Source organism: Ixodes scapularis, unplaced genomic scaffold (assembly GCF_016920785.2).
Source record: "Ixodes scapularis isolate PalLabHiFi unplaced genomic scaffold, ASM1692078v2 PGA_scaffold3__209_contigs__length_174095766, whole genome shotgun sequence".
NCBI classification, from domain to species: Eukaryota; Metazoa; Arthropoda; class Arachnida; order Ixodida; family Ixodidae; genus Ixodes; species Ixodes scapularis.
Window position 1 is genome coordinate 37,385,180 of NW_024609868.1, and position 16,126 is coordinate 37,401,305.

Below are 16,126 nucleotides of genomic sequence, written 5' to 3' on the forward strand. Positions count from 1 at the left end.
CTTGTTCGCATACTGTGGCAAAAAGCTCCATACTTTTTTTTCTCGCCCATTCCATTCGCGTTTTGTACCATATCTGTGTTTTCTAACTGAAACCCTAATCGAAAAAGAGATATTATCAAGAGCCGTATCGCATTCCTTTTCGGTAACGAGTAACGGACTTCGTGGCGATTTGATCTAGCCATGAATAAAAATATTTGTTTACTTTATAACATGTACAATTTCTAGTCTCAACAAAGGCATATATCGCCCCCAACCAACACCTCTTAAGTCGCGTGCACACTGCCGTTACATCATACAGTCCGCAGATACATGTTTCTTCTTTGTACGATGGTCGTGTTACACTGGTCATACGAAACTGTCTGCAGATACGTGCGAAGCATGCGTACGTATAAGGCAAACATAAGCTTCGAAGATGCTCGCGGTCTGTACGCACATAATTGTCATCACGCCTGCAACGAACACCGTGCCTTTCGTATGATGTAGTACAAGCAATGGGACTGCGGCTTTAAATAACATAGCCGTTGACTTGAATTTTAGGCGTCATCCCCCCCCCCCCCCCCCCCCCCCGAAAAAAAAAGGACAACACTGGGCGCTGATTGGACACGAGTGCTGCGTCAGCGTTCGGCTGACACTCGTGTCCAATCACCTAGAGCATGAGTCCCAACCGAGCGCGGTCATGTCCAATCAGCGTCCCGGGTTGACCTTCTTCAGGGCTTATTTTCCTTGACGAAAGCGGGGTTCTCGAAGTCCTTGTCGAGCCAGTGCCTGCCGATCCTAGGCACGGCGATGGCGGGTTCGTCGAGCTTCGGATCTCGCTTCGACTCCCAGTGCCGGGAGACCAGGGCGGCCATCTTGATCAGGGGAAGCTCGAGAGACAGGGAGAATGCCGTGGCAGCCAGCAGGCTCAGGACGAAGTGGTGCAACAGCACGTATGACTGCGCGTTAGAAAGAGAAATCGTGGAAGTAAAGTTTAGCGGCATTTGTTCGACATTCGGGCACATTTGCGACCCAGCAGACCCTGTTTTCGTTTTTTATTCCGCGTGTAGGGAGTATTCACGTGGCGTCGGGATTTAGTGCGGGCCTGCTATACGCCATAGCTGAATCGGCTTTGCGCTTGGTGCGCGCACGGAATCGTGTGGAGGCGCATTTCTCCCTGCCGTACTTGGCATCTGTCATCCGATGTTTTCGCTGTACAGTTTTTTTGTGTGTATGTGTGTTCCTAGGTTAGTGTGCATACACTCTAAAAAAAAAAGGTATATTCTAGCACCCCTTGTCACTTACGACACCCCAAATCTCCAGTTGGATGTACAGCGCACTGACGTGTACCGACGCTACCAAATTTTACGAAAGGCGTTATAGCCGAGTTGTACAACTTATTAAAATAGCTAGTGTAAGTGTGACTTAGTGCAAAAAAAGTTATTGTTTTTTTTTTGGCTCAACTGCAAAACCTCTGGGTTTTTTTTTCCTGTACACTTTGAGACGTACTTTAGCTGTTTAATATGTTATATCGCACCGTCATCAACCCTCTCGCAAAAGTTGAAGCAGTCAGTTCGACATCAGCGCGCTGTACATCCAACTGAAGATTTGGGGTGTCGTATATGTGACAAGGGGCGTAAGAATATACCCTTTTTTTTTAGAGTGTACGGCCAATAGTCACTGCGCGTGTTCTAACGTATATGTGCCTGAATCAGCGAACGTGCTTGAGGACGATTTTCCGAAGACCCGTACCCCTGAGAGACCTTGTATGGACAAGAGGCCGGACGCACTTGCACGGAGTGTCGGCAAACTGAGCATGAAGCTTGATCTCAGGAGCCATAGTTTAAAAAATCATACACCCCCCTCCTTTCCACACACACAAAAAAAAATAAAATTAAAAATAATAATATTAAAGAACGTAAGTTTTTTTTTTTTTTTTTTTTTTTTTGCGTGGGCACGACACCGTTAGAGCGCGATTCAGCGATCCCCGTTCTTTCCTATAGATTTAAAAATTGAAACTCTATACTGCTTATCTACGGCTCCAACCAGTCAACGAGTCTGCAAGAACGCAGACCGATCCCACCCTGTCTAAACATTGCCGATATCATTTCCGCGTGAACTAAGTTGAACAGTGTATGCATCGTATGTTGTTTGGGATGCATAAGTGCATAACAAAATTTAAATAATTATTATTCTATCTTAGTGAATGTAAATGCACGGAAAATCCCGAATCTTTGAATAAGCACTGCGAAGGTTTCCACAAGAACTCTCCAAGGGAGTATGCATCTCACCATGGCGTCGTAGGACAGGTAATAAGAATGCTCCCTGACGCCGTTAGAGTAGACAATGACCAGCGGGCTGACCATGTACAGCGAGTAGAGGAGTCTGCTCAGCGGTAGCCAGCACTTGAAAGACAGCAAGTTGTTCAGCCAACCTGAAAACCCGCGAGCATGCGCACGAGCGCCTCTTGCATTTGGTTTACATTTAGCGTTGGGTTACGTTAAGACACTTAATATACACCATTTAAATTTTGTCAACCAGAATATGGCTAGACACGGGTCATTTACAGCTTAGATTGGGTAGTCTAAAAGTGATAGTTACGTCAGTGTACGGTACCCCGCACTGACGATGTTGCATTAGGTTATGTGGGGATATGTTAGACTATGCTATGTATATTAGGCTGTGTTTAGCAACATAGCAATACGTTAGGTCAAGCTGCCTATTGCCAGGCTGTTCTACGTTAGTGTCACAGAATTCAATAACTATTTTTGTCCTTCAATGGTTATGGTGTTGTCCGTTCCTGTGTTTGTGAGTGGGGTGCGCGAGCGCCGAGGACAGGAGCGCGAGCTTAGCCCGCGCGCGCGAGGTTTTGTGGAACACAAACCGCGGAGCGAGGCTGCGACGGTGTGGATGGTCGGCGCTGAGCAGATCCGCTTCGGTATGGTTGTTCGAACACCGAGAAGGTATTCGACGGAGAGGGGTGTGAGTGCTTGTGAGTGAGTGTTGTGCGTCACTACGACACCCAAGCCACCATGGCTTCTCGACCCCGACTGGCTGCGCAACGAACCGGACCTCCATCTGCACCTTGGAACGCTGACTCGGCTCTCCCCCTCCAAAACTGTATGACGACCTCGATTTGACCTGAGATATTTTTTTTCTTTCTTTCTTTCGACTGTGTGTACGTCCTGTGCTCCCTTCCCTTACTTTTGAATTATTTTATATAAAATACTGTTCGTAACGTCGGCATGCTTTGCTCTTAATTCCTCCCGCCTCTCAGGATGTCTATCGCCAAGGTGTGGTCCTAACACCTGGACAGCGGTCCAAGTCAAATTCCAAATTTGTTTGTTTAAATGGGATCTTTAACCTCCGAACCTGTGACAGTTAGCTATGTTGGACAGTGTAACTTTAGGCAAAGCACGAAGGAATTGAAACTGGTGGAACAGTGAATGTGTTCATTCATGTTCTTCTTATTGTGTGTGTGTGTAAAGGGGGTGTATGCATGTATGTTAACACTGATGTAACAGCGGCACTACAGATAATCTGATGCGGGCTACTCGTCTTACTGTGGTGCCGCTACTCTCCGAAGTTAAATTTTACCATTACCATTGCAAGCTAAGCCTCTTAGCGAAACTCATCTGCTTCTGTAAGACTTCCAGGATGCTCCATCTATAGTGCAACTTTATGTTTGTTTAGATTAGGAGAGGTTAGGGTAGGTGGGGTAGGCTGTGCTACATCGATTATACGATGTAGGTCATGTTAAGAAAGGTAGCATTATGTTATGTGGGGTCACGTTAGGCAAGTTTAGTACAGGTTAGGTTGCTTTACGTTTTTTTTTACGTTATGTTATGTTAGGTCCCGCCAGGGCGGGTTAGGTTACATTACGTTATGTTGCGTTAGGTCAGGTTGAGTTAGGTTAGGCTGAGTTAGGTAATGTCAGGTTAGGTTACGTCAAGCTAGGTAAGGTAAGGTTGCGCTATGTTACGCTAGGTTAGGTTAGGCTAAATTAGGCTAGGTTAGGTTAGGTTAGGCTACTTTAGATCTCCGGAAGATTATCCGAATGCGTCACTTCATCGGAAACATTGCACGCGTACCGCCATGTCCGGACGCGCAGGCGACAGTCATCCAGGACAGAGCGGTGGCCCAGAGGATTCTGGAGAAGGCACCGTAGACCGCGGACACGTCCGTGCTCGGGAGCTCGAGGCCCCTGTTCCACTTGAACGGTGCGTGGATGATGTAAAGCACGAGGGCCAAAGAACACAGCCAGCCCAGCACCGAGACCGCCTGGCATAGAGAGAAAGTCGTCACAGACCAAAAATGTACTGAGTGTTCTTCATGTTTCTCCACAAAACAAATGGCGTCTAATGAGTTGGTAAAACGAAGTACATTGCGTCAGGGGACGAAAACAAAAAGTAGACTTACACTGCAAAAATTAATTACGCATTGCCGAAACCTCAGGCTCTTCGGAATGTCTGGCAAATGGTTAAAACAAGATGTAAAAAAAACAAAAACAAAAAAAAACAGGGTATTAAAGAAAACAAAAGACAATGAACGCGAAAACGTTGTTGCCTGTGATGGGACGCTTTAGGTTAGTAAAAGCAGACGGAGTGCGCCTGCGGCAGTTCTCAAGCGGCACCACTATAGACCCATCAGAGAAAAAAGCGCCACCTGTCGTACGCAACAGCAACTAGTGGCAGCCGCCATGCTGCAGGATAGTGCGCGCCGCTGCATACGCTGCGTTGGCCGTAGACGCTAGTCAATTCCTGCCCACGATGCCAACGTACTGCTGCGTACCCCTCTGGAAGCAGAGTGGGTATCTGGGCAAGTCTGGCATTAAGGTACGTATTCGGAAATGTACTCGTTATCGGTTGACGACGGCGGCGTAGCCGCGCAAACGTTTCCCTGCTGAAGTGCAAAAACGGAACACGAACACGCTAAGCTTCCTTGGGTGTTTGAGTCAGGTGTTTTTAATCTCACTTTGTTGCGTTTGGAGGTAGAGTTTTCAAGTTTCAGCTAGCTTGAAGAAATCAAGGCGTCAACTACAAATATAGTGTTGCTCGTGGTATCGCTTGTGGACGTGACAGCTTTGCGAGCGCCTAGCTTCAGGTATGCACGAGCTCGCGGTGCTTCAAACTTGCGCGTGTAAATTATATGTTAGGTACGCATGAAGCCATACGACCTGACGCTTTAACCTGCCTGTAGCGCAGACATCTGTGCAGCGCGTGCTTTATGCAAAGCAACATGCACGCGCTTGCAACTTCTTCTTCACTGCAAAATTTGCTGCTCTACATTTCCCAACTCTAAAATCCCCATCAAGAAAAAGGGACTCGACGTATCGAGTAGGAACTTGAGTCGAATACGTCCTTTACTGGTTAACTTGCGCATTGAAATTTTAAGTCTTAATTCCAAGTAAAAAAACGCGATTTGACGAGCGACGGGTCGAGCGACGGCACATGCGACGAAAGTCGGCTACGAGCGACGAAAATGTTTCATTGTCGCTTGTCGCGTCGCTTGGTTTGGGATTTCTAGGAAACGACGCTCATCGCCTTCGTCGCTCGCTCGTCGCTTTTATGCGGTACGTGCTTCATCGCGCGACTGTCCGAGCGACAGCGAAGCGGGACCCCTGCGCCTGTTTTGTCGCACGTCCGGAGAGTACTGGCGACTTCTAACTACAGCCCGTAAATTATAACCGGTTCCGATCATTTTTTGATGACATGTTTGATGTCGTAACTACAAAGATCTTAGTAATTACCTTTTTCTTGCGTAATTGGCCTTTATAGATGCGCGGCGACCACGAACCCCTCAACGAGAAAGTTGTAACTTCTGTCGAATTGTCGTTCCGAGTCCGATCGGCTCTTGAAGAAGCGATATACCCCATCATCTTTAACGGCTGGGAGCTGGGAAAGGTCTTTTATCCAACCCGTGATCGGGAAAACGCTACCTGCAGCCATACAGAGGCGAAGGGATCGACGAAACAAGAACGCTACAGTCAAAACAACCATGCCGGCTGCAACAGGCGCGTCCTTCCCAATGGCGCCAGCCGCCCAATGTTGTTGGACTCGTTCAGCGGATTTTCGCTGTTGCCAGATTTTTTGAAAGGGGTCTATTGAAAACAAGCGTACGTGTACATAGTCAATGACTAACGCATAGAAGATCCAGCGGAGCACCAATAATCAGTCTTTATATAATGAGTTTAACGCTAATGAGTGGTAATGAAGCCCTTTATGGTCATGAGGTCACAGTGGCAAACGTACATTCGCAACTTTGCCAGACAGCATTGACATGGGATCATAAACCTTGTCCCCACCCTTCTCATTGGTTGAACGGATTAACATAAAACGAACAATTGGTGTCCCGAGTGCATGGCGGGGAACTGTAGACGCAGGAGCTTGTGCGATTGCGCGACTAGTGGTTTTACACTTCACTTGCGGGCCATTATGCACCAAGACCTAAGCCGACAGATACGGTTCGGATATATCATTCCATGGCCTTACCTCGCCCGACCTTTTCTATATCAGATAGTTTCTGTCCTATTTGTTCTTGCCCCTACGCGAACGTTGAGCATCTCCTATCCGCTTGCCCCCCATAGCCATCCCATCCCCTCACTATTCCGCCCCCCTCCTCCACATTGGAGGGTGTGGCTGGCCTCGATGGCTCACGTCGGTCAGCTGGCTCTGGTCCGCTTAGCAAATAATAATTGGGTTGTGTGTGTGTTTATACAGCCTAGAACTTGGTCTGCCTCACAGGGGCGACGAGTCTCCCAGCTGTAGATGAGAAATTTAGCCAGTGCAGTACAACCGCTAGCCTGGGGTCTTTAACGTGCACCACGCAGTAGTGGTACACGACCGCACGCCGGTACGATGCTCATCCAGATCAAAACGGGCAGGGGTGGGGCTCGAACCCAGGATCCCTGGGTTCTGCTCCGCTTAGCAGAGGAGCACCTCTAGGGTTATTATCTGAACCAAAATAAAGCGATCTCTCTCTCTGGCCTCACCTTATGAATGCAAAGTTTCCTTCGACTGGACAGGACTTCTCCGGCCAACACGCCAACCCAGAAGACTCCAGATCTTGTGTAAGGCCGAATGTACACCATCTCTGTGTACTCATTTCGAGTACTGAAAGAAACATCACAAGTCGTTGGTGTTGCTATGTTTGTTTTTTGTTTCTGTGCGCCTATAAAAGCTGTAAGCAGCTCTTCAAGCCACCTTGTGCCCGCTGGTGCTTGGGCGCTTCACTTAGAAATATTTCACGTTTTTCAAGCGCGTCTCTATAGGTGTATCCACACGACGGACCAAATTGCTCTTTTGGCCCGCGGGCCGCGCATTATGTGATCTTACGTCACCGGTTTTATGAGGTCCGCCGGCGGTCCGCGGCCCACGCTTGTGAGAAATGCCAAGCGACTTTTCTCGCCCGGACCTTGGCGGCGGACCGCGGCGTTTTTAGTATAATTGAAGCGCTAAGTCTGGCAACAAGCTGACTTTTGTTGTTTGGATTGGAATCTAAATCCAAAGTCGTTTTCTTTTGGCGCCAATTGTGGAAGACGAAGAAGACGAACCTTTTTTTTGTGCGACGATGCAACTTTTTACTTCATCGCGCTCATAAAGCAATTTCCCGCTCCGTGGGACAATAGTCGCGACAACTACCCAAACAATAATTTTAAGATGTCCCCATGCCTTTTTCGGTTCACTTAAGTCGTCCTCGTCCTCAATATTCAACGCCAGGGCCACCGCGGCCAAACGTCTCTTTCGTTCAACCTCCATCTTGGCTCCTTACAAATAGCCTCAAAGCAGCTCGCTGCATGCGTTTGGCGGAGCTGTGAGGTCGAGGGTTAGACCGGCCTGTTCGCTTTGTCGTCTGTTCTTTTGGTCCGCCGTGTGGATGCTCATTGCAACCGGGCGGCCCGCGGGCCGTGCATCACGTGATCAATCGGTCCGCGGCCCGGTCCGTCGTGTGGATACACCTTAAGCAAGCACAGGGGCTCCAGTCGCAAAGTTATTTATGTATTTATTTTATAATTTAAGGTACTTGTTAATTTTTTTATTGCTGTAGGCGCAGTAATGCAAAGGCGGTATGTAGTCATAGTCATATTTATTTTGGAAGAGAGAGACAAAATCGCCTTTGCGACACCAGCATGTGTAAACTTAAGAGAGCGCAAACACTGCGGGGGGAAGACTGAAAACTCAGCGTGCAGTGGTCGGTTTCAAGATCCTTGTGTTTTGTCTATTTTTTTCGTTTTTAAATCATATTAAAACATGTTTGAACTATTTAATATCTTTTGCCACGTCGAAAATAAACGCCATACAAACAATACACTGAACAATATACGAAGACATACGTCTTGCAAAACTAATGAGTTTTTCCGGATTCTGCTTAGCTTGGCTCCGAGTTATTTTTATCAATAGAGAACAGGTTGTGTATATACGCGTTAAAAGAACTCTTTTTGCGGTTCTCAAGGTAATGCTGACCGTTGCATAAATATTGCAGGATGGAAAGGCAGTTTTAGCAAATCCTTCACGACTACCCAATGCCGCTTCCAAAAACACCTATCAGCTGAAACTTCTTCTCAATATCAGCCTTCCGCAGCAATACCTCTCGATAAAATGTCGCAAGGCTTCGTCTGTATTGTTGGTTGCCATTCTTGAAAGGAAGCTGAAGCGGTTTTGTATTCGAAACAACACTCTTAAATCGTCTTCATTTGACCTCCGAGATCTCGAATATCGAAATTATTATTTTTTTTTTAATTTGGTGTATGGATGCAGCAGAAAATAATTTTCAAAGTACCGTTGAAGAGCCTCCTTCCCGTAGCGGGACGTCACAAAATTGAGTTTTCGGTATCTCCGTTCTCACGCACCTTCAGCGCCTATCAACGACTTGCACGCGCACTGTTGTTATTTTTTGTGCTAAATAGCAGAAGAAGACGTACCGACTGATGCCAGTGCGGGCAAGCTCGCCATTGCACGCGCGGCCCTCGAGCGACATGCGCTCGGCGCCCGAAAGATCCTCTTATGACGTAACGACTGGTCGGAGGTTTTTCGTGCTTTCTCCCATTTAGTTACATTTTAGAGGAAAATGAAAGTGACATTCAGATTCACTAAATAAAACTACACTAGAAGTAAAAAAAAAGTTTTTCTACTTCAATTTATGAGACCAGATAACTAGGCTAGCTGGTGTGTGTTCATCTTGAAACAGAGCGAACGTTACACGAACGGAAGGAAGAAGTGGACGAAACAAGCACTGACTAACAATTGAGTGTTTAGTCTTGATTAACCGCGAAATCAAAATTAAGAACACACACACACACAAACACAACTTTTCAATCATGACGGTCTCTGGGTGCGTACCCGGGCCTGTACTCGCGGAGCATCCAGGTGGGGCCGAGGTCGAAGAGAAGCGTCAGGGCGAACGTGAGCGCCATGGACGCCAGGATAGCCATGAGCACGAGCAGACGTCCCGCCGCCGGCCGACTGCGGGAATGCGAGAAGGCGCATTTCATGTACGCGATCCTGATTTTAGACGTTGTTTCTTTCTTTTTTTAGATGCAACTTTGGTGCACTATAGCGGGCTATAGCTTAGAAAATTGCGGTCTACCGATATCTTTTTTTGTATGCGCAAGGCTTCAGAGCATAAATTTCGCGAATTAGGTTACTTATGGAAATACTGGTCTAGCGCTTTTTAATTCGAGTCGGGGCTTCCCCACGGTAGAAATCACTCTGATGAATGTGATGCTGCATTTACGATTAGGTATTCGTCTGGATTTTTATGTTCCACAAAATTCCGAAGAAACGTCTACTCATAGTGGAGAGACAAAGAGGAAAAATATAGGGTGGGCGTTCTTTCGGGGTTTTACGATGTACGCCTTTTCCTAACTGTCTTTCGTGTGCCAAATTTTATTACACTTGCATATGTCTTGTTGTATACATTCGACTCGCGATATGGGCGCACTCTTGGAGCACCGTGTTTCGAGGCAACAAACCTCCACCTCTCTATGGCGGGGCGGATCTCGTACATGTTTAAAATTCATATAAGCCGTCTGTTACCCGACTCATAGCCATCTGGTGACAAACAAAACGGCTCAATGGCGCGCCCTTGCACGTGGATGTTCGTAATGCCTTAGGAAGGTGATGAAGTCTGAGGCGTGATTTTGCCGACATCGACATATTAACTACTTCTAGCAAAATTACACCCCACAATTCACGTTTAATATCTGCTCTCGAGATAACGAACATGAGCGATACTTTCAGTCACCATTTCTAACCATAGAGAAATAAAGGTAGAATACACATTCATATTGTTCAGTGGCTTTACAAGTGCCGCTGCAGCACCGAAAGATGGGGAATTATTAACATGAAACAAGCTGTTTCCAGATTGAATGTTTAACGCCATGTAACAATTACGTTCGTTAGACAAAACATATATACTAGTGTCAGCAAGTACGAAAATTATGAATTTCTTAATTCAAGAAAATTTGTATAGGACCGCCCCACAGGAGTCTTAAAGGAGCTGTGCAACGATATTCAATTGGAATGTTTTTCACTATACACGAGCTTACTGGCACTAGTGGGACTCAAGGATACTCGCACGCAACGCCACTGGCCAAGAAACTCCTTTGTTGCGGTGAAATTTCAAGGACAAAAACAATCAGTTTCGTTCGATCTCTCCTTTGCAAAATTTGATGACGTAACGTGGGGATCGCAGTACACCCAAGTGACGATATTTGAGTGCGGTTCATAGATTGGACCCGAGCATTGCGTGGGCACTCGACTTGGGCTCGTGATAATTGCTAGCTCGAGAAGCATTCGGGTAGTGACCCGTGTCCAATCGCTGCAACGACGACAACAGCCGGGCCATAACAATGTCTAGAACTCAGCGCGTGTCCTGCGCTTTGCCAACCCCAGCGCGTGGCTATGATCAACATTGGCGGCATATAATCGGCTCCAGATTACGTGGCCGCTTGTTCTGGCTGCGAGTTGAGGGGGTGAAAGCTGCTCGTTTTTCTTAAATTTTTTTCTGGGACTTCTATTGCGTGGGGTGAAAAACGAACGCGTGTTTCATAGGTCATTAACGTTAGGGATCCGTTTTAAGCGGGATTTGCGCAAAGTACAAAAATTGTTGCATCGCTCCTTCAAATACGCAACGTCACATTTACCAAAATGTTTACCAAAGTGGGGTGCCCAATTTTTTTTTTAAGAAGGCTATCATTATTGGATGGCATAGTTTCTTTAAATATAGTTCAAGCTGTCTACATGAGCGGCATGTTTTAAGATCAAAAGAACATTTGTTGAGTGCTTGGTTACCGTTTACCGAAACTTCGTTTCAGCTTAAAGGGGCACTGACACATCAAAATCATATTTTTTTTTTATTATCCGAAACGATTGAAAACGATGCCGGGACATTACCCTCAAAATTTGAGATTTGGGAATTCAGTATTCGTGAAGTAAAAAAACAATTTCCAAATGCCGAATTCGAAGTTCCCGCGCGATCGGCGCCGGTGCCTTGACGTCAAAAATCGCGGAGACCTGAGAGTCGACTTCCTTTCACCTCTCCCTGCTGTTGCCATGGCGACCCAAAGCGAGGAGGAAAGGAGCGAGCGCCCGGCGTTGCGGCGGACCGGTTTTGAGCGGTGTCGCCTGTTTTCCGTTGGAGGATACAAATCCAGGAGACGGCACCACAACGAACTCCCGATTTTTGGTATTTCAAAAAGAAGGGCCGTAGTGCGTTCGCAATTGCGTTAAAAAACATGTTTTAGGATTGCCGTAATTAAATGTTATAGAGATGTCGCCTACGAAGCTTCTAAATTTCCTGATTTTTGACGTCACCGATCAAAAGAAGCGAGGAGGCGAGACGCGGGAAAATCAAACGCCAAAAATAAAAAGGAAGGCGCGCGCGCGCGCGCGGGAAAATTTTTTTTCGCGATGCGGTTTTTTTTGCGTGTCTATGACTGCAACGTGCATCGTTTTAGACAATAAAAATAAATACGACCTTTGGGGTGTCAGTGCCCCTTTAAGCTCAGGGGCAGATGACGATACGAGCAAACGGGTCAAAAGCGTGGGTTACCGGGTCATTTTTTTGTTTTGTTTATGATTTGTTAAAGGTGTACTCCGCCGATTTCTTCATGGTCCCCGATTTGCTTTAAATTTTGCTAAACTCGCCAAACAACATCGCCAAAATAGTATCCCAAATATTAGGTCAAAATAATTTTTTTTCACGAAGTTATTGAATTTACAATTTTGGTCCTCACCGTGTTTTTCAAACTGAAAGTCTCTACTGGCAACAATGAAAAAGTGACGTCATTGGAAGTGCAGGGGTTCACTCTTTGGACTGTAGAATTTGTTCCCAACTGATTTGAAGCAGTTTCATGGTGTCAAATGAATGCCTTGGAAGCTCGCTCCAGTCCCCGCGCTCCAGCACGGAACAAATAATTGGCATATTCTATTTTTTAGACTACTCGCCCGACTGGCAAGCTGAACTTCCACTGACGTCACGGCCCTGAAAAGGGCGGGTATATTTGAATGTCTGTTTTTGCATCATTTTCATTTGCCGATTTCGCAATAACTATTATGAATTTCACGATATTAAATAGCATTCCAGAAAGGGTAAAGGCCTGGGAGTCAGAAAATATAGTTAGTTGAGGTAGCTCAAAAATCGGCGGAGTACACCTTTAAGTGATAATAGAGCACATACACAAATATGACGAACATCATGAGTGTGCGCTTTCGACGCTGTTTGATTGGTCCCATGAGTTCGTAGCACCGGCTGCGTCTAGCCTTAAGGTGAAACAACTTACGACTTAAGTGGATTTGTGTGCTGTCATCACACAAATCCGCTTAAGTCGTACTTGATCTCGTTCTGAATGTTTTCGATGACTTACTGATAGAGCACCGGTATCACAATGACGGCAACGATGGTACACTGCATGGTGAGAGCAAAGAGCCACGTGTGTTCCATGCACTGCGGGAAACAAGAAACAAATATTCGATAATTAATTTGGAGAAAACAAGGTCTTGTTGGCCTGTCAGTCACATTCTCACGGCTATATTCGTTCGTGATATCTTTTTGTACTTTTTTATGTAATGCTATATATTTACAGAATAAAAAAAAATGCTTCACTAGAGTCACTGAATATCAGAAACGCGAGCGACATACATTCGTTTATTCATGTTTGTCTGTTTGTTTGCCTCACTTTTACGAGCAACTTACGGACAAGTACAACCCGATATTTGGGCACGAAATGTCACGGCTCGTCCAACTCCACTGCGTGTCAATACGGGACAAACAATGAATTGTAGAGAGTTTTAGCGAACCGTTTTTTGCACATCCGGTACGATGCGATGGAACACATGCATGTGCAGTTCCTGCACATGTTCGCGCATGCGCAGGAACTGCGCATGTGCGAGTCTTCTGCGGTAGCGCTTGCGCAGTTCGTACCGAGAGGCCTATCGCACCGTATTGGAGGCGCAAAAAACAGTCCCCTAAAACTCTCTAGTGTTCGTTTCCCAGCAGTTATCGTAGGACGATGTGCCCTCCGATCTTTCGCCTTCTCTATGACTCGTGTCTTCAAGCAATTGATTCTTTTTTCTTTGTATCCTCGATCGACAGTTTCGTGCTTTGACCACTAGGTCCAATAATATTTCGTTGAATGGAAAGTTTCATTATGCCGCCCGCCCGCCCTTCGATTGGTCGCCTGCGACGCGTTATTGCTTCTGGCTCATGACGCATACTAGAACGCGCCTCCGTTGGCGTACGCACGCACTGCTATTGGTATGTTGTGAAATAATGGTTTTGCGTGTTTGTTTAGACATCCGGAAGTTAGTCAGCCCCGGTGGGCGTCTGGTGTTAGCGATGGATGATCAATTTATTCAGTGCCCTGACTGCCAGTGACGTGCCGCCGTTTGCGCCCGCAATCCGCTCCCGACCCGCCGATATTTGCTGCGATACTCCGCCTTTATTGACTCAGATACATCCTATCGTGCACCACATTGATGATAGCTTCGTAATAAATGAAACAAAATCATCCAGCTCGGGTTGTGACGGCTCGAATTACCGCTAGGCAGCTTATGAACAGTTTTTGATTACGAACGTCATTTACGTCTTCTGCATTGGTGGGGTCGCAAACATTTAATCGGGATTCGTGCCTGTTCCTTCCTGCCGAGGAAGTTGTTGATGTGCAGGACGTTCCACCACCAGTTGCGGGAGCAGCCCGACAGGAACTTGTTCACCTCGAGTTCCCAGGTGGGTCCCTGTCCCGACTGCGGGAACAGGGGAACCACGAGCAGCGTGGCGAGCACCATCAGGGGCGCCAACCTGGGAGCGGACGATGCACAAAATTGTGCACAACTGTGAGCGCTGTTCTAGGTAGAATATTTAAGGAAGGAGGGAAGGAGACATTTAGAAGCATTGAACGGGTTAATTTCGGTTTTAACTCCTATAAACGAAGGCACTAACTGGTAAAATTGATGGGCATGTTTCATGTCTGTCACCTTTCTTTTTTTTCGTTCTCGGGTTTTAGGCGCTATCCTTTCACCAGGTTGACTGAGAATTCACTTCTCCCTCGATTTGTCACAATGTCCCAAAGATTGCATTCATATCGAATTATTTTTATACGTTTGTACTAATTTTGCACGAGTATTTTTAATTATTTATTTATTTCTGGCCATGTTGTTAATCGAAATAAAGTATATACATATTTAAATATATATTTGTAACGACTGCGTAGATTTTTATGCGGTGTTTGCGTAGCTTACCGTATCTATTGTTTATTTTTGCATTTCTGTTCTTTTTGTGCATTGAGAGTTCAAGAAACGTAGGACGTGACAATTCCAAAGCAATTCGGTATCAGTCCGCAGTCTAAGAAATTGCGACATTAACCGGTAATGATGTCAGTAACGAATCACAAAGCAAGATGCTTAAACATTCTAAGCTACGCCATTGCGTCTTATCTGGGACTAGAAAGTCCCTGACAATTTAAAGGGGTACGGAAACCAAATTTTACAGCCCATCTCTTTACTTGAACATAAAGAGGGTTAAAATAGGACTTCACCGATACCAATATTACGTAGGATAGCGCGAGAAAACGAATTTTAAACTGAATAAAACGATAACCAAAAACCACCTCGTGGATGTCTGTGAAGCTTCGATGGAATGTCGTGACGACAACATGCCCGTAAGAGCGGCGCCACAACGGGAAGTACGGACACTCATAGGCATTACTTAGGCCTGAACGTAGTACCGAGGCGCTTTGGTGAAGAAAGCAACAGCAGAGTTGGCCACCGTTCGTTTTAGTACCGGGTGGTCTTTCCGGCAACGCTTCTTTGGGTTGGTTTGGAAATTGTACGTGCGATGCAATATTCACGCTACGAAATGTCTGTTTAAACGGGCCCGCATGCCCACCTTTCCTGATCACGAGATAGCCGCCTTCGTCGACCGCAACTGATAACGAACTCGATCGCTAAGAAGTCAACACAACTACCGTCGTGGCTGAAAGGCGACGGCCCGTACGGCTCTGCAAAGCGGCGCGCATGTAAACAAATCTCTGCGGCACTTTTCGGGGATGCGGGAGGGAGCCAACGTCCAGGAAGATACGTTTGAAGTAAAAGAGTGTCAGCAAGATCCACGTAAATACCTGTTTGCACTGGGAGCAGAACCGCACTGGCATTGCGTTCTTGGTAACCGCTTCGGGGACGGTCTTTTACAACCGATTTTATGAACCGCTGGGCCTCTAGACAATCGCAACTCGATGCTGACGAGACACTCGGCAGAGAAAGACTGGACCGGCATTGAGTCGCTCCCAAAAACTCCTCTAACGTGTCATGTCGAAATAAAATGGACATCTAAAAAAAGTGTACGTACCCAAGTTGCGAAGGCAATTCATATGGCATTTATTTGAGCTCTATAACAGACACACACACAAAGGAGATTGAATCGAGGAGCGTGTCCCTCCTCGACGAGATCGTTCGTCACCGCTGCATCTGAAAACAAGCTAGGTACGACGAGGGGAAAGACTGGCCTTCTTACCCCAAATTAGAGGTCAGGGTTCAAACTATTCATTCGAGGAGGGTCCACAGAGGTCGCGTGGGCGTATTCCATTCATCAAGCCAGCCGATCGTGTGCAGATGGTCTTGCCCGGATCGTCGAAGTGTTTTGCTATGCCTAGCGT

General features: G+C 46.5%; 1 protein-coding gene across 1 annotated transcript in view; it reads right to left on the bottom strand.

Annotated features, from left to right (window-relative positions):
• Positions 1–707: 707 nt before the first annotated feature.
• LOC121045828 (nose resistant to fluoxetine protein 6) overlaps positions 708–16,126 on the bottom strand; it is a 40,926-nt gene continuing 25,507 nt past the window's right edge. The window contains exons 10-16 of the mRNA XM_040499161.2: positions 14,106–14,274; positions 12,842–12,921; positions 9,315–9,437; positions 6,968–7,088; positions 4,068–4,257; positions 2,268–2,410; positions 708–935 (exon numbers count right to left, since the gene is read on the bottom strand). Coding sequence (XP_040355095.2) covers positions 708–935; positions 2,268–2,410; positions 4,068–4,257; positions 6,968–7,088; positions 9,315–9,437; positions 12,842–12,921; positions 14,106–14,274 — 1,054 coding nt within the window. The remainder of the gene's footprint in view (positions 936–2,267; positions 2,411–4,067; positions 4,258–6,967; positions 7,089–9,314; positions 9,438–12,841; positions 12,922–14,105; positions 14,275–16,126) is intronic.